This window comes from Kogia breviceps, chromosome 13 (assembly GCF_026419965.1).
Source record: "Kogia breviceps isolate mKogBre1 chromosome 13, mKogBre1 haplotype 1, whole genome shotgun sequence".
NCBI classification, from domain to species: domain Eukaryota; kingdom Metazoa; phylum Chordata; class Mammalia; order Artiodactyla; family Physeteridae; genus Kogia; species Kogia breviceps.
The window spans coordinates 40,907,708-40,935,252 of NC_081322.1; the positions used below are offsets into that span (position 1 = coordinate 40,907,708).

The following is a 27,545-nucleotide window of genomic DNA, read 5'->3' on the forward strand; positions in this document are numbered from 1 at the left end:
ATATCAGAGATTGTAAGGCGCAGCATTACTTTATGTACCACAATGAAATAAAAAAATGTTGCCAAATATAATTTAAAGTTGAATCCAGATTTCAGAGAAGCAGAATGTATGCATTACATATACTAATAAATGTTTGTTAGCTATTAGCCTTAGATGTGTTTCTTTTTATGTATTTCTACATTAATTGAATCAAGTGCAACAAATGCTTATTGAATGACTATCATTTAATAAGGCCAGTGGATAATAGAATAATGAATAAAATATGGTCTCTGCTCTTAAGGAACTACAGAGGAAGGCAGATGTGTCCAGACCTTGCTAAAATAAAACTAAGTTTCTTAAAGCAATTTAATTAAATCACACAAACTATAATTAACAAGTATGTTAAAGCTAATGCTAAATTAATGACAGTTGATGGCTTTGTAAAAGTTAAAAATATTATAGATTGGAGAAATAGTCTCAAGACATGGTGAGAATTGTGAACTTTAGGACTTTGTCTCAGTCTAAGCAAAGCTCCAGTAATGTCTTAATTTTTGTGTGTGTGTGTACACATTTAGTTTTATTGTAACAAAGCAACTTGTACACTTTTAACGTTTAAAACTGAGCATCATCTTTCCTTTCCAGTGAAACAAAAAGAAAAATTTAAAAATAAACAGGAACAAAATTACAATAGAGAATGTCAATTGCAAATAAGATCCTACAGGTTCTGCTGATTCTCCCATCAAGTGGCAGGGCTCAAGTCATCATTAGGAGAGAATTTTATTTTAAAAGTGTCATCTTAAACTGCAAGGATGTCCGTTAAACATCACAATTAAACATGCCAAAGGAGAAGCCATGTTGTCAAAATGCCCACTTAACCCACCCAAACATCTCAAACCCACCCTTTGCTGACCTTCTATAACCCCATTTTTTAAGTTTTTTTTTTCTTTTTTTAAACAAGAGAAAGTAGACAGATACATGTTGGTAAATGCTAACTGTCCATATTCACATAGAGACACAGTGTAATCTCTGAGCCCAATATACAGAGAAAGGAGGAAAAAAAGCTAGAATTCTATGCACTACTACACAGGGGCCTAGCACCCTCCAGCTTCCAGCAGAGCTAAGGGAGCAGAAGGTTTTTCTTTTTTCCCACAGAGCATGGTGGTGTTGATTCCATAAAGTTTTTGTTGAGACAGGAAGGGATAAAAATGAATTTGGAACAGAAAGGGGTAGAGATTCTTTTCCCACTGAATTCTGCTCAAGGTATTTCCCCCCAAAATAAGTTGTGAGCCATCGTATAAAGGAGAAAAGAGACCTCAAAAACAGGGCAATTGAGCACAAGAGGAGAAGGAGGGGAAAAAAAAAAAGACTGCAACTTGCTCCCAGGGACTGGAGAAAATTTAAAAAGGAAGGTTGGAATCCATCAGTGTTCCATTAGTCATCTTCTCCTTCATCTTCCTCTCCTTCCTCCCCCTCATCATCATCTTCATCTTCTTCACCTTCATCCTCATCCCCTTCTTCATCAATATCTTCCAACCCTTCCTCCTCTTCATCATCATCATCATCATCTTCTCCTTCCCCTTCCTCATCATCCATGTCTGGAACCAAGTAGTACTGTAATGGATTTGGCCAAATATCATCTTTGATGACCTCTCCTAACTCATCTGCACCTGCATCAGAATGATCAGTAAACCAGGTGAAGAAGCTTTCTGGTTCCTCATGCTGTCTCTTCCTGCTGGCTTTATTCTGCGTTTGACTTGAACGTTTTGTCAAATCCTTTCCGGATTTCCATTTGATTTCAGTGGACTTTGAAGATGGATCACCACTCTCATTCAGATGAAATTCTTTGGAAAGAACTTTATTTTCAAAGTAAGGGTTTTCATCAAAATAAAAATCTATTCTGTAACCTGATTTAATATCTTCAAACTCTGTCACTTCGACTCTTGTCAAATAATGCAGCGCCTCTTCATCCTCCTCCCCAAGCAGTGCAGACACTTGTGGATGGTTAACAAATGTTGTTACCCCAAATTTGGGATTTTGGCGATCAATTCCGACCTCTTCTGAAAAAATGGTTGGCGGAGTTTGTTATATTTCTGTTCTACTTTCAAAATCTCCTCACTGGCTTGTTCGTTAAGTCTGTCTATTTCATTTTGTACTTCATCAATATGTTCAATTGCTTCTTGCTGTTCTTTTTCTTCCTTCGGCAAGTTCGGAGAAGCAGACGTTTTCTCTGGCCTGGAGGCAGGAGTCCGTCTCGGTTTCTTCGGTTTCTTTGCTTGGGGTGGAAGTGAAGATTGGTGTTTGGGGGCCATGCTGGGAGAAAAGCCAAGAATCCACCAAAGGGAAGAAGCTCGGACCAGGAGCTCTGAGAACTAAGGCTGTCCCAGGTGACAGAGGTTTAAATATCAATGTCTTAATTTAAAATAGCTTCAGGAGATCAGTTCGGTGCTTTGTGACCAGCTAGAAGGGTGGGTGGGATAGGGAGAGTGGGAGGGAGATGAAAGAGGGAGGAGATATGGGGATATATGTATATGTATAACTGATTCACTTTGTTATAAAGCAGAAACTAACAGCCCATTGTAAAGCAATTATACTCCAATAAAAATGTTAAAAAATAAAATAAAATAAAAAAATAAAATAGCTCCGGGCAATTTGACAGTATGTATCAGAAGCATCAAAACTGTCTTTAACTTAATACTATATCCTGTATCCTAATTTAAAAAAATTGGTAATTTACATAAATATTTATCTACTGCCACTAAAAAAAACCCCTATACTTTAAAAGAATATTTAATGATACAAGAAAATGTTTATCGTATATTGTTAAGTAGAAAGGCAATTTACATAAACATTGTATGATACAATCCTAACTTTGGTTAAAATAATAAAAGATTGACTTAATAGATACCAAAGTATTAATAATACCTTAACAATCTTAGATTGCTAGAGTTTATAGTGATTGTTATTTTCTTCTGTCATTCCCAAATTTTGTAGAATGGGCATGTATTACTTTTGTAATCGGGGAAAAAAAACAGTATATATATTGTTTTCAGTTTTTTGTCAAACCTGTTTCCAAATACTCTCACCCTAATCTCTCATCTAGCACAGTAAAATATTATGGATTTATATATAATGTAAGTATAAGAAGTTGTTAGCAGTATTCATATACATAAGAATAATATTATTTATTTATTTAAATTTTATTTTTGGCTGTGTTGGGTCTTCATTGCTGCGCGTGGGCTTTCTTTAGTTGAGGCGAGCGGGGGCTGCTCTTCATTGCAGTGCGCGAGCTTCTCGTCGTGGCTTCTCTTGTTGCAGAGCACGGGCTCTAGGCGCGCGGGCTTCAGTAGTTGGTGGCTCGCGGGCTCAGTAGTTGTGACTCACGGACTCAGTAGCTGTGGCTCACGGGCTCCAGAGCGCAGGCTCAGTAGTTGTGGCTCACGGGCTTAGTTGCTCCGCGGCATGTGGGATCTTCCCGGACCAGGGCTTGAACCCGTGTCCCCTACACTGGCAGACGGATTCTTAACCACTGCACCACCAGGGAAGCCCTTAAGAATAATATTATTAATGATTGAACTTATCAGTGCAAATGCCTTTGGCCATGCCTTTTGGTTTTGCTGTGCTACAACCCTTGTATACCTTTCAATGAAATGTAGTTTGTGGCCAATAGGAAGTTTTTAGTTCAAGGACAAAAGGCTGAGTCTGTCTTAGCTAAGGCTCATCTGAGCTGGACTGGCAAACTTGGCTGGTTACCATGATGAAAGCAGCATTGGAGGGTCAACCCCAATTTTTGTGGGATACCAGATTAGTACTAGTTTAGAGCAAGTTCAAAGGCCCACATTGGTTAAGCATTGCATTTATTTCCCCTCAGACTATGCCCTCTTCCTCTTTCTACCTCCATGTCTAGCACAAAGTCTGGCACATGTTAGGCACTCAGCAAATAGTATTGGAATTGAAGTGGAATGAAAACTGAAAATTATGCAGATTCCTAACATTAGCTTTACTGAAAAGTCATCTCAGTCTTAAATGAAGTGAGTTATGCCGACACAGTCACAGGTGTAGTCTCTATTTGGATGCAAGAGAAGTTCTTAGGAACAATAATGATATCTCATGCTTAGCCATCATAATAGGGTCTCTATGCCTCTTGTAGTTTGGCTGCTAGTGGTACATTGGGAGGCCCTCAACACTTTCAGCATTTGGCAAGGTTAGCTAGAAGTAAAGGATGCACATTGGAAACTAATGAAGAATTGGAAGATATAAGAGGAAGGTCATTCCAATTTTCATAGGTGCATTTTAAGTAAAATGTATTTTGATTATCTTAACTAAGCTTCTACCTCAGCTAGGCAGGAAAATCTGGTTTGTCCTTTTCCCCTCTGTGCTATTCAATAACATATGCTATTTCTCATGTTAAGACCTTAACAGCTGTGCCAACAAGTCCGTTTTGAAAAAAAGTAAGGGCTTAATGGTGTCTCTTTACAGATCAGCCTGTCAACAACTCTGTCCATCAATAGATTACTTCAGCCATTTAGAACAGTTGTTCACTTCAGACATACATGTCAAAAGTTGGTGTGGTTAAGATATTGCAGCTTGCTAATAGGAATAAGAATTGGAATTATGAATATGGAGCTCTGGATGCTAAGGAGACAAACCTAGGTGTGTTGCTCTTTGAAAGAATAACTCAGGCACTACTGTTAGTGACTAGAACCCTCTTTTGTCTGAATGGCATAGGCATCGTCCTTTTACCTCATATTGAGATGACTTGTCACTAGCATTTATCTTAAAACTCTGCATGGCTTTTAGGCCTTTAATTCATTTCAGTTTAGCAAGCATTTATTAAGTATTGAATTAGGTGCTAAAGTTATAAAAATGAATGAGGCTTGATCCCTGTCCTCAAGGCTTTCAGTTTAATGGGGAGGACATGAACAGATTATTTCAATATAATATATTAAGCATACAAGTATGCAAAGGGAAAGCTTCATGGACAGATTAACTGATAAACTGTGTGTTGCATAATGAGTAAGAATATTCTAGGAAGAGAATACAATATGAACACTAGAAATGTGTTCACTCAGTATAGGCAGGCTGGAGAAAAGAATTAGATTGATAGAGAACGGGTCATCAAGGTCCTGAGAACATGCTTGATCTTTATCCTGAAGGCAGTGAGGAGTCACTGAAGAGTTTTAAACATTGAAGTGACATGGCTGGATTGTAATTTTAGGTAGATCACTCTAGAGGCAGAGAAGAGTATAGTTTTAGTGGGACACGATCAGTGTCAGGGAAATCACTTTAGAAGGCCACTGTAGTAGTCCAGGCAAAAAATGATGAGGGCCTAGGCTAGGGCACCTAGTTAGTGGTGGTAAGGATGAGACAGTATAGGTGATTCAAGAAGTGTTTTAGGTGTTGAAATCCTCAGGACTTGAGGTTGAGGAGTAGGGGGATGATACCATTAAGTGAGATTAAAAATCTAAGAAGAAAAAGAGTTTTTAGGGGAAGATGATATATTAAGTTTCAGATATGAGTTTGAGGTGCCTCTGGGACATCTGAGTGGATGTGAACTTTTAAAATTCAGAGAAATGGTGGTCAGTCAGTACTTGATAAGAAATAAATTATCATCTTGAGTAGATAAAAAGCAAATATATTAGGACAACCCTCAATATTGTTGCTTGAGGAGGGCTGGGTGTAATGAAGGCTTTAGGTATAAAAATTGGGTTTGTACGGCAGCAGTGTAAAGTTACTATAAGTAAGTTAAATATTGTGGGGAATGGAGCATTCCACTTTGTGAAAAGTCATATGCCATTTATAGACTACTGTTTGGAAACTTCATAATATGGCATGATATTAGAACAGTACTGGATATAGTTTAGGTTTTGATAGTTCAAAAGGGATTTTTGTATTTTGTGGTTTCTCAGTATCATTGTGGACATCAATGATTATAGTAACAAAATTTTGGACGTGATATTCAACGTATAAAGATTTTTAGATATCAATAAGATTTACCAAGTTCTAACTATGAGTCAAGCTCTATTCTAAGAACTTAGTATTGATTCATCACATATAATTCTCTGAAATAGGTATATAGACTTATTATTCCCATTTTATAGGTAGGGGAAAACCATGGAAAGTTTAAGAAACTTGGCTTAGATCACACAGGATTCACCCCCAAGGAGTCTTGCTGCAGAGCCCACCTCTTAGCCACTATGCTATACTGCCTTATCAAACAGTACAGGTTACAAGTACCTTTGCTCATTAGGGAGAATGGAAATGCATTATATAAACAAAAGTCCCTCTAGGATTTCCCTGGTGGTGCAGTGGTTAAGAGTCCGCCTGCCGATGCAGGGCACATGGGTTCGTGCCCCGGTCTGGGAAGATCCCACATGCCGCGGAGCGGCTAGGCGGGTGAGCCATGGCCGCTGAGCCTGCGCGTCCAGAGCCTGTGCTCCGCAACGGGAGAGGCCACAACAGTGAGAGGCCTGCGTGACGCAAAAAAAAAAAAAAAAAAAAAAAAGTCCCTCTAAAGGTAAAATTTCTAGAAATGTAAAGCGGTAAAAACTTCAGAAATAGTTTAATGTCAACAGTGTGTGTGTGTGTGTGTGTGTGTGTGTAGAGAGAGAGAGAGAGAGAGAGAGAGAGAGAGAGAGAGAGAGAGAGAGAGAGAGAGAGGAATTACATTGCTGATTAGGAGGAATGAAAACCTGACATGTCAGAAAAATTTAGGAAACAGAAATACAGGAAGCTGAATTATTACAGGGGGGGAAGGGAAGAATTTATGTCAAGAGATTAATATATATATAAAGGCTAAGTTGTAAGGAAACTGAAACTCCGAGAAGAGAATGATAAAGAGTTTATCACTTCTACTTCTACCATTGTATATTTACATAATACTTTATATTTTCCAAAGCTAAGAGAAAGGAAGTAACAACTAAGATTACATGTTATATAAGTGTCAGAAACAGGAAAGAACCCAGGTCTTACAACTCAATCCAGAGCTCTTTCCATTATGTCATATTCCTTAGGAGAACCATGCAGATTCAGTCCTCAGATCCATAGAAATGGAGGGGGAAATGCCTCAGAAAAGAATTAGTCATCGCTAAATCCAAGAGAGTAGCAACAGCAACAGGGATGCAATGGTAAGGAATGAACCAGTAATTCTATAATCGAAGAGATTGCCAAGATTCTAGAATCTGATAAATCTTTCCTGTTGATTGATGTATATGACAGGAAAGTCACCAAAAGAAAAGTACTTAGGTATATGAATAATTGTTTTTCTTTCTATTCTTAAGAATCTGCTGTTGGTGGTTACCCTCAGAGAGGGGAAAGCAGTAGATGTGGTTGGGAGTCAATGGTCTAGGAGTAGAAAAGTTATTACTTTTTATTTTGTGCTTCTCTGTGCTGTTTAAGTTTTGTTACCTGTGGGTATACTACTTTTTTAAAAAAACATGTTAATAGGAGTTTCTGTATAATTGGATTATGGGCCACTTAAAAAAATTGTTTCATTAAATATTACATAGTACATAAACTGTGCTAACAAACTTTATCCCAAGAGTTACCAAGTAGGTTGACATTGACATTCAGAGTGAATTTTCCACAGATAGACATAGAAACAATATATTTTTAAAAAAACTTTTCTTCTTTTAAAAATTCTTATTTATTTTTTGGCTGTGTTGGGTCTTCATTGCTGCATGTGGGCCTTCTCTAGTTGCTGTACACAGGGGCTACTCTTCGTCGTGGTGCGCAGGCTTCTCATTGCTGTGGTTTCTCTTGCTGCAGAGCATGGGCTCTAGGCGCCCAGGCTTCAGTAGTTGCAGCACGTGGGCTCAGTAGTTGTGGCATGTGGGCGCTAGAGTGCATGGGCTTCAGTAGTTGTGGCGCACAGGCTTAGTTGCTCCGCAGCATGCGGGATTTTCCCGGACCAGGGATCGAACCCTTGTCCCCTGCATTGGCAGGCGGATTCTTAACCATTGTGCCACCAGGGAAGTTCCAAAACAATATTTTTATACCATGTTTGGAACAGCAGTGGCACTATAAAACCATTATTCTCTTGTTTCTGTGGGAAGGTGAATATTAAATTGTAGGTAGGGATGTGGGAAACTTCACTTTCTGCAGTCTTAGAAAAATCCCTGTGCTCATGTATATACATATATGTATACATTTGCTCCTGGGATAGGAAATAGCTTTCCTGAGTGAAAGAGGTACTGTGGCAGGGAGTGGCAAGTGTGAGATTCAAATTAGAATTCTTTTATCAATTGCTCTAGGCAGATTGTGCTGTGAGAGGGATTTTGAGGACCTTCATCTACTAAAAATGAGGAGAAGCCAGCAGTTTGGCTGTATAACTAGTTTATTTGTAAGTCACACATTTGAATTAGGGAACTCCTCACAGTGATCAATTGGTGCTTACTTTCACTCTAAAGCCATTTTAGTCCTTTAACCACCTGTTTGGATGATATGCTTGCTATTCAATGAAATTGCAGTTTTCTAAGTTCCCAGAGCAATTATGGTGTGTAATTTGTGCAGTGTTTTATACTTCCCTTGGAAAAGATGGAAAGTGCATGGCTGGGCAAGGAATACACTCCTTTACTGGGAAATTATAAAAGTGCTAAAGGAATTTTTTTTTCACGGCGGCATTGTTAGGAAGGGATCAATTTTTCTTAAAAAGGGCCAGGGTATTCTGGATATAATGAAAATATTAAGATAGTATGTTTGTGGCCTGTGAGTGAAAGAAAGAACACCAAGTATTGGACTGGGACTGTAAATCATCATCTTTGGCAGGAGCAAAGTTTGCTCTTCCTCCTGTTGTGTCTGGACTGTTACCAGGGCCTGTGGTGAATTTTGCAATCTAGTTCTCAAAGTCCCAGTGAACACTGAAGCATTTACATGGACTCTGGGGTATAACTTGTCTGATCTCACTTGTTGTTTGTTTTGTTTGTTTGATTTATATTTTTTTAATGGATGAGATTTTTTATATTTAGAGGAATAATTAAAAATGTTTAATGTGATGGGAAGGAAAAGGATTTTTAGAATTTTAAATAATCTTTATTTTGTAGTTCTTACTTTTAAAAACAAATCAACACCTATATGAAATTATGTATGAAGTGCCTTTGAGAGCCAGAAAATAGCCACTCCACTCCAAAGTTTCTGGGCATTCAGAATAGCTTGGTATACTTTCCATTTACTGCATTTTAGTGATTCTAAGACTTTTTTTTCACATTTAGAAACACTTCTAAAATAGGGATACATCTTGTAATCATTATTGGCCTGGATTGAAATCAGATTACTTCAGAAAGAACTTGCATTTGCCTCTAGCAGTCATTTGCCCTACTACCTGAGGCCATTTTAAATTAAATTCTCTGTTTGAGATTTATATTTGTTTTGTTTTGTTTTGTTTTTTACCCCACTGGTAGTGTGAATTCAGACTGTAAAGCTGTGTAAGAATTGTCTTTTGGATAAAAGTCCCTCTACCTGGTGCCAGTACTTGAAAGGTAGAGGCATTCAAGTTTTCTTGCTCTTTCTACTTTGTGGGTTTAGTTTCCATTTATTCTACACAGTATTTGTGGCCCTTCTGTTGTTCCAGCTTTACATGAGAGGTCTCCTATTTTTCCCTTCTTGTGTTACGTGAAAGAATAGTGCATCTTACAATAGGTGGTGACTTACATTTGATAAAAGATCCATCAGATGCTTGCTTAGGCCCTTATTATACTTCTTCAGAGCTTGTTTACTCGCACTGTAGGCACAGTTCTAATAAACTCAGTGTCATTGTTACACATTTCTTTGCTCATTCCTCATCAGTGATCTTCAAACTTTTTTGCATAAGAATCAATTGGGGAGTGAAAATTATATATTTCTATGCCTTATGCTCAGAGATTCTGTTTCTGTGGACCTGGGTGATGCCCAGGAATCTTCACTTTTATTAAATATCCTCGAGGTATTCATACCTAAGTGATTGAAGAACCATACTTAGAGAAAAACTGCATACTCTATATCTAAGTGAATTTTTTTTTTTTTTTTTTTTTTTTTGCCTTACGCGGGCCTCTCTCTGTTGTGGCCTCACCCGTTGCGGAGCACAGGCTCTGGATGCGCAGGCTCAGCGGCCATGGCTCACGGGCCTAGCCGCTCCGCGGCATGTGGGATCTTCCCGGACCGGGGCACGAACCCGTGTCCCCTGCATCGGCAGGCAGACTCTCAACCACTGAGCCACCAGGGAACCCCTAAGTGAATATTCATGACTTCAGCTGCCACCTATATATACTGATGATTTTCAAATACTTATCTTTAGTCTAAACCATTCTTCTTGGATGCCAGACTCATCTATACAACTGACACGTCTCTATTAAAGGCAGAATACAGCCTGATCTGGGGTACATGGGCTCAAGTCCCAGCTCAGCCACTTATAACTCTGACCTTTGGCAAAGTTACTTAACTTCTCAGTTGCCTCATGTAAAATGAAATGAATATAAATACCTCATAGGGTTGCCTAGACTATTCTGTGGATCAATACATGTAAATTTCTTTGACAGTGCCTGGCACTAAGCTCAATGTAAGTGGTAGCTGTTTTTATGTTTTTATTGTCCCACAAGTACGTGAAGCATGTCTAAAATGAACCTTTTTTTAATCACCTCGACACCCCTCAAAATCTGTTTTCTGCTTTGACTAGAGCTATATTTAATTTCACCCTATCGTTAATTTTCCTCATCCCAGTCATACATTCTATGAATTCAGTATCCTAATTATCTCTAATTTGTCCCCTTCTTTTCATCCCCACTTCTGTTGCTTTGGTTCGGATCTTTATTGCCTCACATAGCATTCTGGAATAGTCTTCTGTCTGGACTTCTAGCCTCTGCTTGTTTTTCTCCATTCTAACTCACAGAAATCTTTATCAAAGGCAATGTGATACTGCTACTCCTCTGCTGAGTGGCTCTTATTGCCTGCGGGATAAAATCCAAACACCTGTGCCTGGCTTACAAGCCTCCTCAGATCTGGTTTCTGCCTCCTCTTCTGCAACACTCAGGCACATTTGCAATCTTCCAGCTTTGTACATTTCTTGCAGTAGCTTGCTCAAAACAGCACATCCTCTCTAGCTCTCATAACTTTGCATAAATCAGCAATATAGCATGGTGGTTAAAAGTGTGACCTTTAGAGCCAAACTGCCTGAGTCAAAAGTGTGAGGTTTAAAGCCAAACTTTGAGCCAAGTTCTGACTTTGCCACTTTAGTTGTGTTGGGCAAAACACAGTTTTTCTGTGCCACAGTTTACTCATCTCTAAAATTGGAATAATTGTGCATTATAGAGTTGTTATGTGGATCTTAGTAAATTAATTCACATAATAAGCATTCAATAAATGTGAGGTATCCCTAGTTTTATTATTACCATGCTATTTCTTTTGCTTGTACACTTGATCTTCTTCTCTACCCATTCTCTCACTTTCTTTTGCCTATCAAATCCTACTCATTCATCCTTTTTCAGTTTAAGAACTAGCTCCTCCAGGAAGCCATCTCTGAAACCCCCGGAATTGTTTAGATGCCTGTCCTCTGGGTTCCTATAGCACCCTTTCTAGTATAATTAAGCTATGAACATTTTAAGGGCTGCCAAGGACTATGTTTTTCATCTCTGAGTGGCTAATGAATGAAGTGTGATTATTTTATTGTTTCTTACTTGTTTTAGGTTGGGAAAGCAGTTAGAAAGGGGAGGGATATTCTACTAGAGTCAAGTAGACAGTTCATAAGCAGGCAGGAATGGAAGAGATAGCAAGAGGTGAAAAGACAGAAAACAAAATCTGTAACAGTCTGGAATTTTCCAGTGAAAGGGCAAATAATCCAACAAATATCAGTGTGATTCTCTAAGTATCATTGTGCATAATTAAAATGCTATTGTGATATCCTCAAGGTTAAATTGTGTTGAGTATACTCTGCCTAAAACGAAGAAAAGTAGATTAAGCATTTTAGAAATATCTCTTTTAAAACTAGTTGAAATAAATTTGGGCAATTAAATAGGTAAGCTTTAGTTATTTATCATTGTCCAACAGCTCATTCCCCCTTGGGCTGCCTGATTAATCAGTACTCCCGTAATTAATTCTGATTATTGTGTATGCTCTATCTGTGGGAGAAAAAAAAAAGTAAAGGCCAAGGAGGATTTGTAGCAACTAATCTGAGGATTGTTAACTTTAAAATTCATTATTTGTTGACTCAATTTCTAAATTCTTTCTACATGTAATAAGTTTGCCATCAACCATTCTAAAGGGTGTTGACCCAAAACAGACTGCCAGATATTTTTCCAGCAAAAATGGGTTTATTTGGTATCAGCAGAAAATTACAATTTGGAGTCTGCAACTGTGGTGAGCCCTGTGCAAATCCCTGCAGGGCAACAGAAGGTGAACTCTTTTATAGAGGGGAAAAGGAAGTTGGGAGAGCTATAGTAAACAAAGAGTCTATGGCTTTTCATTGGCTGAATCCTTGCCAGGAAAGAAGAGTATTTCTTCTACCTGCTGGACTCAGCTATGTCACAGGGCATGAGAGCTCCCCTTTATGATCTCTCTACTCTATTTAATTGAGGTTTCTGTTTATTGTTTACAAGAGAAATGGTTAGAAACAGAGTATATACTGTATGCAAAAGTATATGCCAAGGTATAATATGTGATTTTTTAAAACTTAGGATAGTAATTATAGAATTGTTGGGTTTAACTGTGACAAACATTAGTGTAAGAAGGTAGGGAAAAGTTGTTGACCTATCAAATTAGTTTCAGGGGATTCATTTTACAAGTATTTTTTGGATTAGGCCCTGAGGATACAATGCCCCTTTGCAGAGCAAAGCAATTTAGATTGTAGAAGCTTACAGAAGAAATAAACATAATTGTCCTCCCTGAGTTTATGTTGATATAAGAGGCATAAGACCCTTAAAAATGAAAAGATGTAAGTGCTTCTACAAATATCAATATAAGCCATTGATACTCTACATCTTTGCTATTTTCTACCTCTGTAGAAATCTAATTAAAAGGAAACTATTTTAGTAAATTTTTGTTTCTTATTATAAAACTAATATGTAGTTATTGTAGAGAATGTATAGGGTAGAAATAAAAAATAAGGTAGAAATAAGAAAATAAAAATCTATTGTTCATCTAGTAACATTTAATATATTTACAATTATTATTTATTGTATATAATATATTATAATAAATATTATTATTGTTTAATACATATGTAGTCTTTTATCTATGCTTATCTTTGTCCTTTTTAAAAATTGAACTATAATTATATAATTGTATACCCTTTATTCACTTTATATTGAATCAGGAACACTTTCTCTGAACTGAATATTCAAGATAAAGTACAGGTAAAGATGATGGAGAGTCTCATCATTTAAATAATCTCTGACATTTTTAAGTTTTAAACTTATTTATATTCAAGTTCAGTAAGAAAAAATTTAACTTTCTGATTATTAGATAAAATGTTCATAAGTCTAGTTATCTTAAATCCACAAATTGATATGTTTGCTTGGAAATCAGGTAGCTCTTACAGCATAGCATTGAGAATTAACTGTACACCTAACAATTAGATGCTGTGTTATAACTTATAAAATATTTGTAAAAGATTATACAAAGATTGCTTTGTACTCTTTAAAAAACAAGGTATTTTACTCATGTAATCATATTTCTTTAGACTCATTTAGGATAATGAGATTGAAGAATGGTCAATAAAATTTTAATAATTATAATAAATAATAATAATAATAAAATTTAATAATTGTGAAATAAGCAAACCTTTTTTTCCTCCCTTTTCATTGTCTCTTGTTTGTCTTTTTTCAGCAGTGAGATTGCAAACTATTTGACTGCAGAAGCCATGCCCTGTGTGTTTATTTCTACAGGGCATAGCATATTAAATGTAGATACTAAACAATTACTTGTTGTTCTTACTTTGACTTTGTCTGTGGGAACCTCAAATTCAACTATATCTAAAACAGAGTTCGTTGTTTTCCATCAGACTTGTATCTCCTTTTATATTACTTTTTTTTTCTTTTTTTTTTTTTTGCGGTACGCGGGCCTCTCACTGTTGTGGCCTCTCCGCTGTTGCGGAGCACAGGCTCCAGACGCGCAGGCTCCAGACGCGCAGGCTCAGTGGCCATGGCTCACGGGCCTAGCCGCTCCGCGGCAGGTGGGATCTTCCCGGACCGGGGCACAAACCCTTGTCACCTGCATCAGCAGGCGGATTCTCAACCACTGTGCCACCAGGGAAGCCCTATATTATTTCTTATTTCTCTTAATGCCACCACCATCTCTTTACTTGCACAGGTGAAATTTTGGAGCGTGGTTTTGATTCTTTCCTCTCCCCCATTTCACATATCTAGTTGGTTCCTAAGTCCTTTTGATTGTATCTTCTAAGAATCTTTCATGTTGATCTCATTTACTACAGTCTTAGTTCAGGCCTTATATTTTTTCTCATCTTAATTACTTCAGTAACCTCTTAAATTGTCTCTCTGCCTGTAATTTCTTCTCCCTCCAGTCTACCTCAGGGCCATCTGAATAAACTCAGAATACAAACCTGATCGTGTTATTCCCCTTTATATCCTTTATTAGCTCCCTATTGCCAGATCCTATAAAATATGAACTACTTGTGTGATATACCAAATCCTTTGTGGTTTGGCCCTCATATACCTTTTTAGCCATCTCTTATTGCCAACATTTACTCACTATGCTCCAGACAAATTCACTAGAATCTGTCATGTCCCTCAGTGATTATACTTCTGTCTCCTAATTATGTATTTCCAAATTTTGTGTTCCTGTTAAGCCTTTGTTTGCTTGTTTTGATCTCTGTCTTTCATATCTTTCCTCAATGTCTGGTAAGCCTTTGTTAAACAACTTATATTTAAGAGTGGAGCACTAAAAAACTGATTGGAAATTCCACATCCATCCAATCCATTCATTTTATTGTCTTTAGTATCTTTGTTAACTTGGGCTAGTCATATTCCCTTGATAAGGGTCTTCCCGTCTCCACTTGGATATGTAGACTGCCAGTATTCTGTGTACTGAATGTTCCTCCTTTCAGTCTGGTTTCCTACCCTCACCTGTGCTGAGTGTCTCCCAGTCCAGAGATACTCTAAAAGTCCCTCTTCATTAAAAACAAAACAAAACAGAACAACAACTACTGGTCTTCTTCCCAGATGAGGGGATAAAGTAGTCTTTTGGTTGTATGGAGAAGCAAAGGAGATTTGGGCATATAATTTACTTCTAAATTAAACTTTCATCCTATTCACTAGGTTTCAGCCCTATCTTAACAACTTACAAATTTACTACAGAGGTGTAGCTAATACATGAGCCATTTTGGAGGTTTTATAGGGTAAACTTAAAAGTCACTTTTATTACTTGAGTTAGGAATCTGCCTTTTTGCATTAGCTAAGTCTGTTATTACTTGTACATCTGTTTTCCATTTTCCAAAGTTATGTTGTTATGTTTTCTGATTTCTTTGTCCTTTCAGGTTTATATCTTTTTTAAAAAGTTTTAATATTATTTTAGTGGGCTTTGAAGAGGAAGCAAAAGTCAGGGTATATGTCCGCTCTCCCATATTTACCTAAACTGCTCTTTCAAAACTGTTCATAATTCCAAATTATTCCTGGCTTTACTTATCTCTCTGTCAATCAGAGTTAGATAATCCCTCTTCTGTGCTCCCATAACACTCTGTGTATGCTTTTGTTATGGAACTTATCCTGTTGAATCATATCTTGTTTTTAACTTGTCTCCCCTGCCACACATTGTTGTACAACCAATCTCCAGAACTTTTTCATCTGGCAAAACTGAAATTCTACAACTCCCCATTTACCCTTCCCCTCAGCTACCATTCTACTTTCTGTTTCTATGAGTTTGACGACTCTAGATACCTCATATAAGTAGAATCATACAGTATTTGTCTTTCTGTGACTGGTTTATTTCACTTAACATAGTGTCTTCAGTGTTCATCCATGTTTTAGCGTGTGTCAGAATTTCCTTCTCTTTTTAAGGCCAAATAGTATTACATTGTATGTATATACATTTTGTTTATCTGTTCATTCATTGATGGACGTTTGGGTTGTTTCCACCTTTTGGCTATTGTAAATAATGCCATTATGAATATGGGTGTACAAATATCTATTTGAGACCATGCTTTCAATTTTCTTTTGGATATATATACCTAGCCGTGTCATCATTTTTTATGACGTTGACATTTTTTAAGAAAACGGTCCCCCCTTTATAAAAAATAGAATGTTTTCCATTTGCGGCTTTTGTGATATACTGAGATTCAGGTTACACATTCCTGGCCAGAATGCTGCATAAATCATTGCAAATATTATCTTCTGCTTTTCTTTTGTCTTTCAAATTTGTTCATAATTTCTATATGTTGTAGTATAAATTTTCATGTAGTCTTTGTATCTTTTCCTTTATTTTCCTCCTGCCTTTAAACACAAAATATCTTGCCTCCTTCTAAGATTATTTTAACTATTCACTGTTTTTTTAAATAATTTTTAAAGTTAAAAAAATTTTAACTCTGTAGTGTATTTGAAGTTTTCTACTGATGTGTGCTATTATGGAAAGGTTTAACTGGATTTTTTCCCTAGTTTTTCTAACATCATTCATTGAATGAACAACAAATGAATCATTTGTTGAATCCCATGGAAGTATTTATGTGAAGTTCTTAGATTTACTAATTTCTATTGACCAGTCAGTTTTTATATCACTATCTTAACACTTTAGTTATTATATGTTATAAATAATAGGTTGTAATATCTATTAGAGCATCTGTAAGGCAAATTCCTTAACCTCAAATTATTCTACTCAATTGTAAGAGTACTTTTTAAAGTAATATACATTACGAATAAAATAAAGTTAGTCTAACCTTTACTGTGTTTGCTCTTTAGATAAATTAATCTAGATGCATACACAAAGAAAACCAGATAAAAGAAACAGAGCTTTCTCCAGTCTCTCCAAGGAAAAAATCTAAACTTGAAAGAATTACCAGTATGGGAAACAGAGAGTCCTCCGTTTCAAGAACCCATTGTAGTATCTATGACTACCTCCTAAATGCCGTCTCCCTAATAGTCCTATGAGATTACACAAAGATGATGCCACCAGCAGGAATAGACATTGGTTTTTTAAAGGGACCATTTTGGAACAATTACTTCCCTCAAGAACAAGTGAAAATGCTTTGCAGTTAAGTATTTGTGTCTAGCACATCCTTTAGGGGGGATAATTTCTTTATGCAGTGGCACCTTAGTTGTCAGGCAATTAATATGTCTTAATTTTATACACCATAGAGGCAATGGATAATTTCCCTGATTGTTTACAAGCTGTCAGGAATGGTTCCAGGCATAACTTGAGTTTTCCTACGCTTTACCAGGCTATTGATACAATTGAGGCCCACATTTTACAGCCTTTTGCCCCTACTTGTGGGACAGAATACTCCAACAAGAATTTCTGAGGTCTTTTCAATAACCTACAGCTAGACCTCATACCAAACATTCACATTCCTTGAAGGATGGGGTTTAGGCAGCTCTCTGTATTTTCAGAAAATTTCTTCTAGAAATTTATCTCATACATGCCATGAATATGTCCCTTCCAGCTGCTCTCTCACTCTCTTGCTGTCTCTCTCTGGCTGAACAGTACTACCAATGCAACAAAACTCTTAATTAAAGTGCCAAAACTGTGTTAGTGATCTCTGGGAACTTCCCCCTTCATTGGAATATAACATCTTATACAAAGCAGGGCAGCTAGTGCCTCAATCTTTTATAGAGATCTTGGTGAAATATTTCTCACTTTTTACTTCCAGCCCTCTCTCTTCCCTACAGCCATGTATGAGTAGATGGGACTAGGTCAAAGATGAATTAGAATGACCACCACCATACTCTACTCAGAATCACTCCTCCTCTCCTCCACCAATTAAGGCTTTGATTTTTGGATCAGGGTTTTTGTACATCTGTCATATTCCTTCAGAGTTTTTCTCCTAGGATGCCTCAGTTCTTTATGTAAATAAGCTTTGAGTAGTTTTTAAGCACTTGTTTATAATACAGGGCTAGATTGTAAGTGTTAAGCTGGAACCCCATTCCAGTGAGAACCCCATGGCTTGTTTTCTCTCATTTCTTTACTGTTTCCTTTCTTTTCTTCATATACCAGTAGGTTATTACTCTGCTTATGCCCACTTTCAGATGTGTTTACACATTTAATTTAAATAAACTTTGGTCTAATTTTGAACTTATTGGTATCTTCTGAGTAGTCATTTCATATACACTAAAACCCTTGAATTTTTTTTAATTGGTGCAAAAATTGACTTTGTAAAATAATACTATATTCGGGACAGAGGAAGCAGACAGTCCTCCCAAGGACTTCAGTGTATAGTGACTAATGGCAAAATTTCATTCTCTTCATTATTGGAGAGACTCAGCAGGAGCTGAAAACTGAATCAGATATCTTGAGTAACTCCAAAGTTCTTTGGATAGTTTCAACCACATACCTCTCTCTGAAGATGTACAACCATGTTCAGAACATCTGTACTTTGGGGCCCTACCTTTACTTTATTGTGAGCCAGCTGTAACTAAATTTTCTCTCTTATTTTTTGAGGGAACAGCAACTTAGATAGATGCAGTCTCCCGTGGGGAGCAGACAGTGTCTAAGCAGCAAGAACCCAGAGGGAAAGAGACATATTTAGTAAATGGTAGCTGGTGCTAATAACAAAAGCAAAAGTGATCACCTCCTAAGATCAAAGAGCATCAAGTATTCTAGCAAAGCTTCCTAGGCTCTATAACCTCTAATTTAGACTGATGAGAATGTCCTGGAAGACAACACATCATGACAGTGGCTAAAGGAGAAAACCTATTGAGTGAAGTATGTTCCCTGCCATCCCAGGAAATACAGTCATGGAAGTATCTTCCTTTGCCCTGTGAATTGGGAAGGTAGTGAAATCACTGAAATTTTACAATTCTCAAAAATTAAAATAGGCTAATTATAATTCTACAAAGGAATTCTAAATTTACATTTTAAAGCAAGCTTTCGTTCTAAAAATTGTGCTGGTAAATTGTTTTGTGTATAAACAATTTTCTGTTTTTTTCAGTGTGGTTATGAGTTAATTTATTTAACATTGACTATAATCTATTAAGTAGAATACATTTCTAAAATATTTAAATTACAGAAAGAAAAATAAAATGATTTGGGAAAATTTAAAAATTAACTGCTAAGATGGTTAAAAGGGCTCTCCAACAAACATACAAAAAAAGCCCAAAATGACAAGGTAAAGCTATTTTAGATTTTCAGATTTGGAACCCTTCTAAACTACATGATTAGAATGCCAGTGCATTAAGTGGAGTTGTGTCTTATTCAAGGGTTAGACTCAGAAATTGATATATCCAAAATTACCCTTGAAAATCCCTTAGGAAGCCAGTACATTGGAGTCTTAGAGAATCATGTTATGTGGGTGGCTTGTGTTTCAAAGCTGTGTTGTCTTTTAGAATATATACTTTTCTCTCTGAACCCCAGAGTCAAACTCTTTTAGAGGGGTGCTCAGATGATGAACTTATGATCAACTGAGAAACAAGCAAATTCACACCACGCATGTAATGCTCACTCCAGAGTATATACTCATTGACAGTCAGGCAGAATTGTCTATACTGTTTATAGAGTAAATAGTCACTTTTCTTTCTTTTACTGCTGAACTTATTATAGTTGAGTTTGTGATAATTAACTTTGTAAAGACACAATTCCACAGTATATGATTATGTATTTATGTTAAGTTTCATCTGAATTTTTGTCTAATGTTTTTGTCATGCACATAGGAAAAAATGCTATACTGTGCCATTCCTTTATTGGCACAGTACAGAAGTACAGATAATGGATTCTGAATTAATGCACAGTATAGTAGGAAGCTATCTTAAACCTCCAGAAAGAGTGTTTGTTCCATCAATCACCCAGAGTGATGAATCATCTCAGACTCACTATTCTGTGAACTTAGAAGTTACCTCTCCTAAAATGCTTCATGGTCCAAATAGCCAAGGTAATGCTAATAAAAAATCTTACTTAACATTTGGGGAATGGTACAAAGTATATTATACAAAACTTTTCATTTTTATGTAGAAAATAAGATGATTGTGTATTTAACTAATCTTAGTAAAACTGCTAATTTTGACTCTGTTTCTTAAAGTTTCTATAAACTTAAGTTATTTAACATTTTTTTATTTTGGCTTCTTCAGCTATAAGATGAAAATTAATATAACCATCTAGGCACATATTGCAGGCTTATCATTAAAACATCATTAGAAAATAGGAAAATACTCTTTGAAGAATAAAAGGTCAGATTTGGAGAATCCTTCTAATAAACAAGATGATTAGAATACTAATGAATTAAGTAGAATTGTCTTATTCAAGGATTAAATTCAGAAATTTCATATATCTGAAATTACCCTTGAAAATTCCTCATGAATCCAGTACATTGGAGTAACTACAAAATACAAGTATTATAACTTTTAAAATATAAGCTTAGGAGGATCTTAAAATTGAATTAGGAAAACATTTATGACTCCAGGCATACCTACACCATTACAAGTTACTTTCTAAGATGATGATAGTCACGTCGTTTTTTAATCTTTTATAATAATGGTTGCCATTATAAATAGACTGGCTTTGTGGAGCAAAGCAACTGAAGAAATAGTAATCCAAATCAAAAAATAATCTCTAGCAAACATCTTTCTAATTGGATATAAACTATATGAAAGTTAACCTATAACATTTATTTATATTCCACTCATCTCTAGTTTTTTATAATTTAAAGTAACTGAGAAGAAAATGTTAGATAATATTTGAAAATTTTATAACTCTGAGCTTATCTGAATCATGAAGATATTAATATAGCTGAAAAGAAATCACAGTCGCACATGTGTAACACTTACAATCTTTCAAACCTGACATCAGTTAAACCACTAGGTTGTAATTTTTTCTTAATGGAAGAAACTATGTTCTATCTTATATGTCCTAAGTATTAACATTATATCTTGGACAAAGAAACAATAAATGTTTGTGGTTTGACTGAAACTGAGTACATGAAGAACTGAGAAAAACTTTTAACTTTAAACCTGTTTCCTTGTTAATTAGTGGACACTATATTTTAATTTTCTTTATCCATGCTCAGACTCTTATGCCTCCCAACCTTCCTCCCTCCCTCCCTCCCTCCCTCCCTCTCTCTCTCTCTCTCTCTCTCTCTCTCCCTCCATATACCTATATACACACACATAAATATATACATATACATATATATATCTTTTTCCCTTAATTTAAATATATTTATTTTATTAAATTTAGTGATTATTATCTTTCTCATATCTCAAATTTAGGAAAGTACTCAATACAATCATAAATATATTGTTTTTGTAAGATATGTTAGAATTTGTCCCTCTTTAGAGTTTTGTCATTTTTCTTTTTTATGAGGAATATAAATTACTTATTTTTTTTGGCTCACTAACAAAAACATACTGCTCACTTTTATATGCCACTATGACTGTAAGTGTTCAAAAATTCTCACTTAAAATATCAAGCAAATTTTTTTTCAACAGCTCTTATTTTAGCCTTAAAAACTCTTCAGGAAAAGATTCATCGTTTAGAGTTAGAGAGAACACAAGCTGAAGATAACCTGAACATTCTTTCCAGAGAAGCGGCACAGTATAAAAAGGCCTTGGAGGATGAAACAAAGGAGAGAAATCTGGCACACGAGGAACTGATAAAGCAGAAAAAAGGTAAGAACATTCAATAGTTCTCAGAAACAAGTGGTTACCAAAGTTAACAACTTGAAAATAATAAGCCCAGTCTAAGAAGATTTACTCAAATATCTTTGTTCTTATATGCATTCCAATGTTGAGGGCTTATTCTCAGACATTTTGGTATTTGCACTAAATGGATATAATTTTGAACTTACCTCTATTATATCTGTTATCCCAGTTCATAAATTTTTGAGATTAAAAGAAAAATTAGACAAGTTGTGTTTAGGAATTATAATATTTTCAGAACACCAACAAAATCCAATATGTTATTAGCCCATAATATAATTGAAATACTTCATATTTTCACTAGTTTTTTTAAAATTAGAAAATATAAAGCAATACTAGTAATCAAACAACATAAAACAATAAAAATAAATTAAAAAAATTATATTTAACTTAAAAGATTAATTGGAAGAAAGAGACAGGTAGGTTGAGGTTTCTGTGGAAATTATGAAAAGGACTTCTGGACATCTGTTTTAGAGATTTAGAACATAAGTTCTTTATATAATTTCACTTCAAAATTGTGGCTTTTTTTTCCTTGTAACACTACATCACCCTCATAAACAAGGTTCAAATTTGTGTTTCAGCTTATAAATAGGATGAAGAAATGGGGAAGAAAAAAAAGATCCCAAGGTAATTGGACAGAAGTAGAAGAAAGAGCTGAGGAAAGTAACAAATTAGAACGAGGTTGCTTATTATAAATAGAATTAACTGTGCAGTTAGTAGTCAAGAACAGAGGAAAATGGGAATGGTAGAATGCATATACCTGAGTTTCCTGAAAGAGAAGAAATGTTTTATTAGGAAAGAGACTTTAGGTCCTCTATTTTCCAGATGGTGTTATTTCCCAGGAAGAGCCAGGTTTTTTGTTATCCCACAGGTCACTGAAATCCTTCCTTTTCAGAAGTATGCCCTCTGGGTGTTTATGAGGATACAACATTAAATTGGTTATATATAATTAATGAGATATACATGAAATGTATGTTCATAACTTTGGGAGAGTCAATATTTAGAACTAAAGAAGTCTTGAACTTTTAGCTGTTGATTGAATTCATAGAATACATTTCTTGTTATAACTCTCTGATCTATGTGATAACTAACTGACTCATTATTACTTTTTCTTTTTCATAGATATAAGTATGCAGTTAAGCTCAGCCCAGTCTCACTGTACCCTTCTAGAGAAACAACTAGAATATACAAAGAGAATGGTTCTCAACGTAGAGCGAGAGAAGAATATGATCCTAGAACAACAGGTGACCATATTTTCTATAGTAATATAATACAATATGTTTTTAAAGAATGTTTAATGTCATGGGAAGGTTGTCATATTAAAAATCTTAAATAGGATGTAAAGCTGTATATAGAAAATTTCCAGTTATGGTGATACATACTAGGTCATTTGGACCAACCTTTTTGTAGAGGAAAACACAAAAAACTGGACAGAAAATTAAAAAGAAAGGGAGGGAGGGAGGAAGAAAGGAAGAAAAGAAAGTACACAATGGCATTGTAGAGTTAACAAGGTGATGAAAAATCACCAATTCAAAAATCTGTGTGCAGACTTAAATCCAAAGAAGTTGACCACTAGAGAGGTTAGTTTCAGGTCCCTTCCTTCTTAGGGCATTTCTGATTCCAGAAGAGTCAGTTGAGAGGCTAAATAATGCTTTTGAAAGCTATATCTATGGGGCTAAGGAAATTAGAGTCCAGGGCCTGCCAAGAGTAGGAACTCTGGTATATCTTCTGTGCTCTAAATGCTTTGTAATGGTGAACAAGAAGAAAAACAACCCAGATTACAGCTCTGCTTTAGGTTATCAGAGTAATCCAAAAAATCTTAGTCCACGAAATTAGATTAAAGTGATCCTAGATGGCTAATGTTCCCAGGGACCTCAAATTATTTCTATAAACATCTCTTCTACTTAGTGATAAACTTTCAGTCAAAGATAACCAGGCAGAAGGAGATAAAGCACTATGAAAAGAAATAGCATACATAACAGACTATATAAACACTCTCATAAGTTATCTCCAGCTAGGTACTGACTCTAGAAGAGAGAGACTTTAAAATAATTATGCTTGCTAAAATCAAGGAGACAGAAGATAGGAACAAAATTTTCAGTAGAACATTAGAAACCATAAAATGGCAGAGCAGATTTGAGAAAGAACCAAATAAAAATTTTAGAACTAAGAAATACAGTAAGTGAAATTTAGAACTTAATGGTGGATCTAATAGCAGATTAGAAGAGATAATTAGTGAACTAGAAGCTGAAACTGTCCAGATCAATAAAGAGACAAAACAATAGTAAATTTAGAAAAGAGAGTAAGAGGCAGAAGTTAGAGTGAGGTCAAATTTATGCGTGATTGGAGTTCCAAACGGAAAAGAGAAAGAATAGGACAGAAACAATATTTGAAGAGATAATGGCTGAGAATTTTTAAAGATTGATTTAAAAAAAATCAGACCACAGATTCAAGAAGATAAAACCAAAGTAGGAAAAATAAAAAGAAATAATAAGACAAGAATTAAATCCTAAAAGCTTCTGAGGGGATAAAAAGGATACGTTCAAAAGGACAACAACTAAAGTAACAGTGGACTTCTCAACTGAAAATACTGAATCTGGAAGAAAATGGATATAATTAAGGCAGTAAAAGAAAATAACTACCAAGCTAGAGTCCAATGCCTGGGGAAAATATCCTTCAGAAATAAAGGTGAAGTGAAGACATTTTAAGGCTGACAAAATCTGAGATAGTTTGTTTATTAGGAGATACATTCTAAGGAAACACCGAAGGACATTATTCAGACAGAAGGAAAGGTGTCTTAGATGGAAGGTCAGAGATGCAGGAAGGAATGAAGAACAACGAAGGTGGTAAATATATGGGTAAATCTAAATGAATATTGTATAAAACAGCAATAATAATGTTTTATTTATGTGTTTAAATATATATAAAGGATTAAAATTAATGAGAACAGAAGCTCATAAATTAGGAACTGGTAAATATAGTTTAAGTGTTCTAAGATCTTTGCTTTATGTTGGAAATGGGTAAAGTACCAGTCAATACTGGATTTTAATGGACAAGAATTTAATAGTTGTTTCAAGGAACTGGAAAAGTGATTCTAAAATTTATATGAAAAGGAAAGGTCCAAGAGTAGCCAAGTTATTCTGAAGAAGAGTAAGGTGAGGTCTTGCTGTATTACATATTGATGCTATCAAAATTAACATGATATTTGTATGGATAGACACCAGAATAAAGGAATAGGATATAGTCAGCCACACTTATGTGGAAACTCAATATAAAACAAGGATGCCACTGCAGAACATTGGAGAAAAGTCAGACTTCAGTAAACAGTTTTGGGAAAATTGGTTCTGTGTGAGAAAAAAAAAAAAAGAAAGAAATTGATCTCTACCTCACACCATATACAAAAATCCGTTCCAGGTGGATTAAAGACTTAAATGTAAACTTTGGAATTTTTAGGAGCAAATATGGAACAATATCCTTACGACCTTGGAGTTAAGGGAGATTTTTTAGGCAAGATACAAAAAGTAACAAAGCAGTAGAAAAATGGGCAAAGTTATGGAGAGGCATTTTGCAGGATAAAAGGAATCACCAATGGTCATACATTTATAGAAAACTTGATCAATCTCATTAGTAACCAGGGAAATGCCAATTAAAAGCACAAGATATCTATCTATTCACCTATTCACATTTTATCTTATAAAATAACCTAGAAATTCCTATCCTAGCTAAATATTGTAGATCAGTGACTTTTAACCATTTTTTAAATGTTTTTATTGAAGTATAATTTACATCTAGTGAATTGCACAGGTCTTAAATGTACAGTTCAGTGATTATTGATAAATGAATATGCTCATGTAATCCATAGTCCTACCAAATAACAGAACATTTTAAAAATAAATTATTTATTTATTTTTGGCTGCGTTGGGTCTTCATTGCTGTGTGCGGGCATTCCCTAGTCGCGGGGAGTGGGGGCCACTTTTCATTGCAGTGTGCAGGCTTCTCATTGTGGTGGCCTCTCCCATTAACGGAGCATGGGCTCCAGGCCCGCAGGCTTCAGTAGTTGTGGCATGTGGGTTTAGTTGTGGCTCATGGGCTCTAGAGTGCAGGCTCAGTAGTTGTGGCGCATGGGCCCAGTTGCTCCGTGGCATGTGGGATCTTCCTGGACCAGGGCTTGAACCTGTGTCCCCTGCATTGGCAGGCAGATTCCCAACCACTGTGCCACCAGGGAAGTCCAACAGAACATTTTTATCACCCCAGAAATTTTCTATGTCTCTGCCAAGTTATTCTCTGTTCTCTCCCCACCTCCCAACAACACAACTACTATTCTGATTTATTTTACTTCAGATTAAGTTTGCCTGTCCTATAACTTCATATAAATTGGATCATAGAAAATGTACTTTTTTGTGTCTGGTTCTTTAGTTTAACATAAAGTTTTTTAGATTAATCCATGTTGCTGTATGTATCAGTAGTTCATTCCTTTTATTGCTGTATAGAATTTCATTATATAGATATGCCACAAGTTGGTTATCCATTTTTCTGTTGATGGACATTTGGCTTGTTTGGAGATATTATGAATAAAGCTGCTATGGACAGTTTGGAGATATTATGAATAAAGCTGCTATGGACATTCTTGTACAAATTATTTTGTGACCATATGTTTTAATTTCTCTTGAATAAATATCTAGTAGTAGAATTGCTGAACCACAGGGTAGGTGTATGTTTATAAGAAACTGTGAAACTGTTTTCCAAAATATTTTCTTCTAAAAGCTTTTTGTTTTCATTTTTTTTCCTGTGATCCATCTGGAATTAATTTTTGTATGGTGAGAGGAAATATTCAAGGTTAAATTTTTTCCATGTGGATGAGCAGTTGTTCCAGCACTGTTTGTTAAAAGATTTCTTTTCTCCTGTTGAATTCATTGGGGACCTTTGTCAACAATCAATTGGCAAAGATAGATAAAGTCTGTTTCTGGCACTCTATTATCTTTTGGTCTATTCTTACACTATTACCATGTAGCTTTATAATAAGTCTTGAAATCAAGTAGTGTGAATCTTCCAGCTTTGTTCTTTTTGTGGTTATTATAGATCCTTTGCACTTCTATATAAATTTTATAACCAGTATAACATTTTCTAAAAAATAAGTCTGCTGAGATTTTGATTGGGATCTTGTTAAACCTATAGATCATTTGGGGAAAAATTGATAACTTGAAAATATTGAATCTTCTGATCCATGAACATAGTATATTTCTCTATTATTTCAGTCTTCTTTACTTTCTCTTCACAGTGGTTTGTAGTTTTTATGAGAGGTCTTGCACATCTTTTGTTAAATTTATCTCTAAGAACTTTGTATTCTAAATGCTATTATGAGCAATATTGGACTTTTTTTTCATTTTTCTATTACTAGCATATAAAAATGTAATTGATTTTTATGGGACTTTGTATCCTGCAGCCTTGCTAAAGTTATTCTAGTAGTTTTCATATTTTCAAAGGATTTTCTTTTTTTCTTTTTTTTTTTTTTGCGTTACGTGGGCCTCTCACTGTTGTGGCCTCTCCCATAGCGGAACACAGGCTCCAGATGTGCAGGCTCAACGGCCATGGCTCACGGGCCCAGCCACTCCACGGCATGTGGGATCTTCCCGGACCGGGGCACAAACCCACGTCCCCTGCATCGGCAGGCGGACTCTCAACCACTGTGCCACCAGGGAAGCCCGAAAGGATTTTCTTTATACACAATCATGTCATCTGTGAATTAAGACAGCTTTATTTCTCCTTTTCCAATTTTTATGGCTTTTATTTCTTTTTCACACTTTATTGCTCTGG

The 27,545-nt window shown here is 35.7% G+C and overlaps 2 protein-coding genes across 10 annotated transcripts in view; one reads left to right on the forward strand and one right to left on the reverse strand.

Moving 5' to 3' along the window:
• The window catches only part of CEP57L1 (centrosomal protein 57 like 1), a 57,067-nt gene that overhangs the window by 15,647 nt on the left and 13,875 nt on the right, over positions 1–27,545 (forward strand). For 3 of the 9 annotated variants that reach the window (XM_067011577.1, XM_067011580.1, XM_067011578.1), the window contains exons 2-5: positions 16,848–17,139; positions 19,752–19,969; positions 21,522–21,701; positions 22,854–22,975. In XM_067011577.1, coding sequence (XP_066867678.1) covers positions 17,033–17,139; positions 19,752–19,969; positions 21,522–21,701; positions 22,854–22,975 — 627 coding nt within the window. In that variant the 5' untranslated portion in view covers positions 16,848–17,032. Of the gene's footprint in view, positions 1–16,847; positions 17,140–18,704; positions 18,876–19,751; positions 19,970–21,521; positions 21,702–22,853; positions 22,976–27,545 lie in introns of those variants that run through there. The other 6 variants (XM_067011584.1, XM_059083628.2, XM_067011579.1 and 3 more) reach the window with 6 other exon arrangements.
• LOC131768050 (protein SET-like) lies at positions 1,374–2,288 on the reverse strand. The gene is given in 2 exon segments (XM_059083639.2): positions 1,374–2,000; positions 2,003–2,288. Coding segments are annotated over 2 exon segments (876 nt in total). The 3' UTR covers positions 1,374–1,410.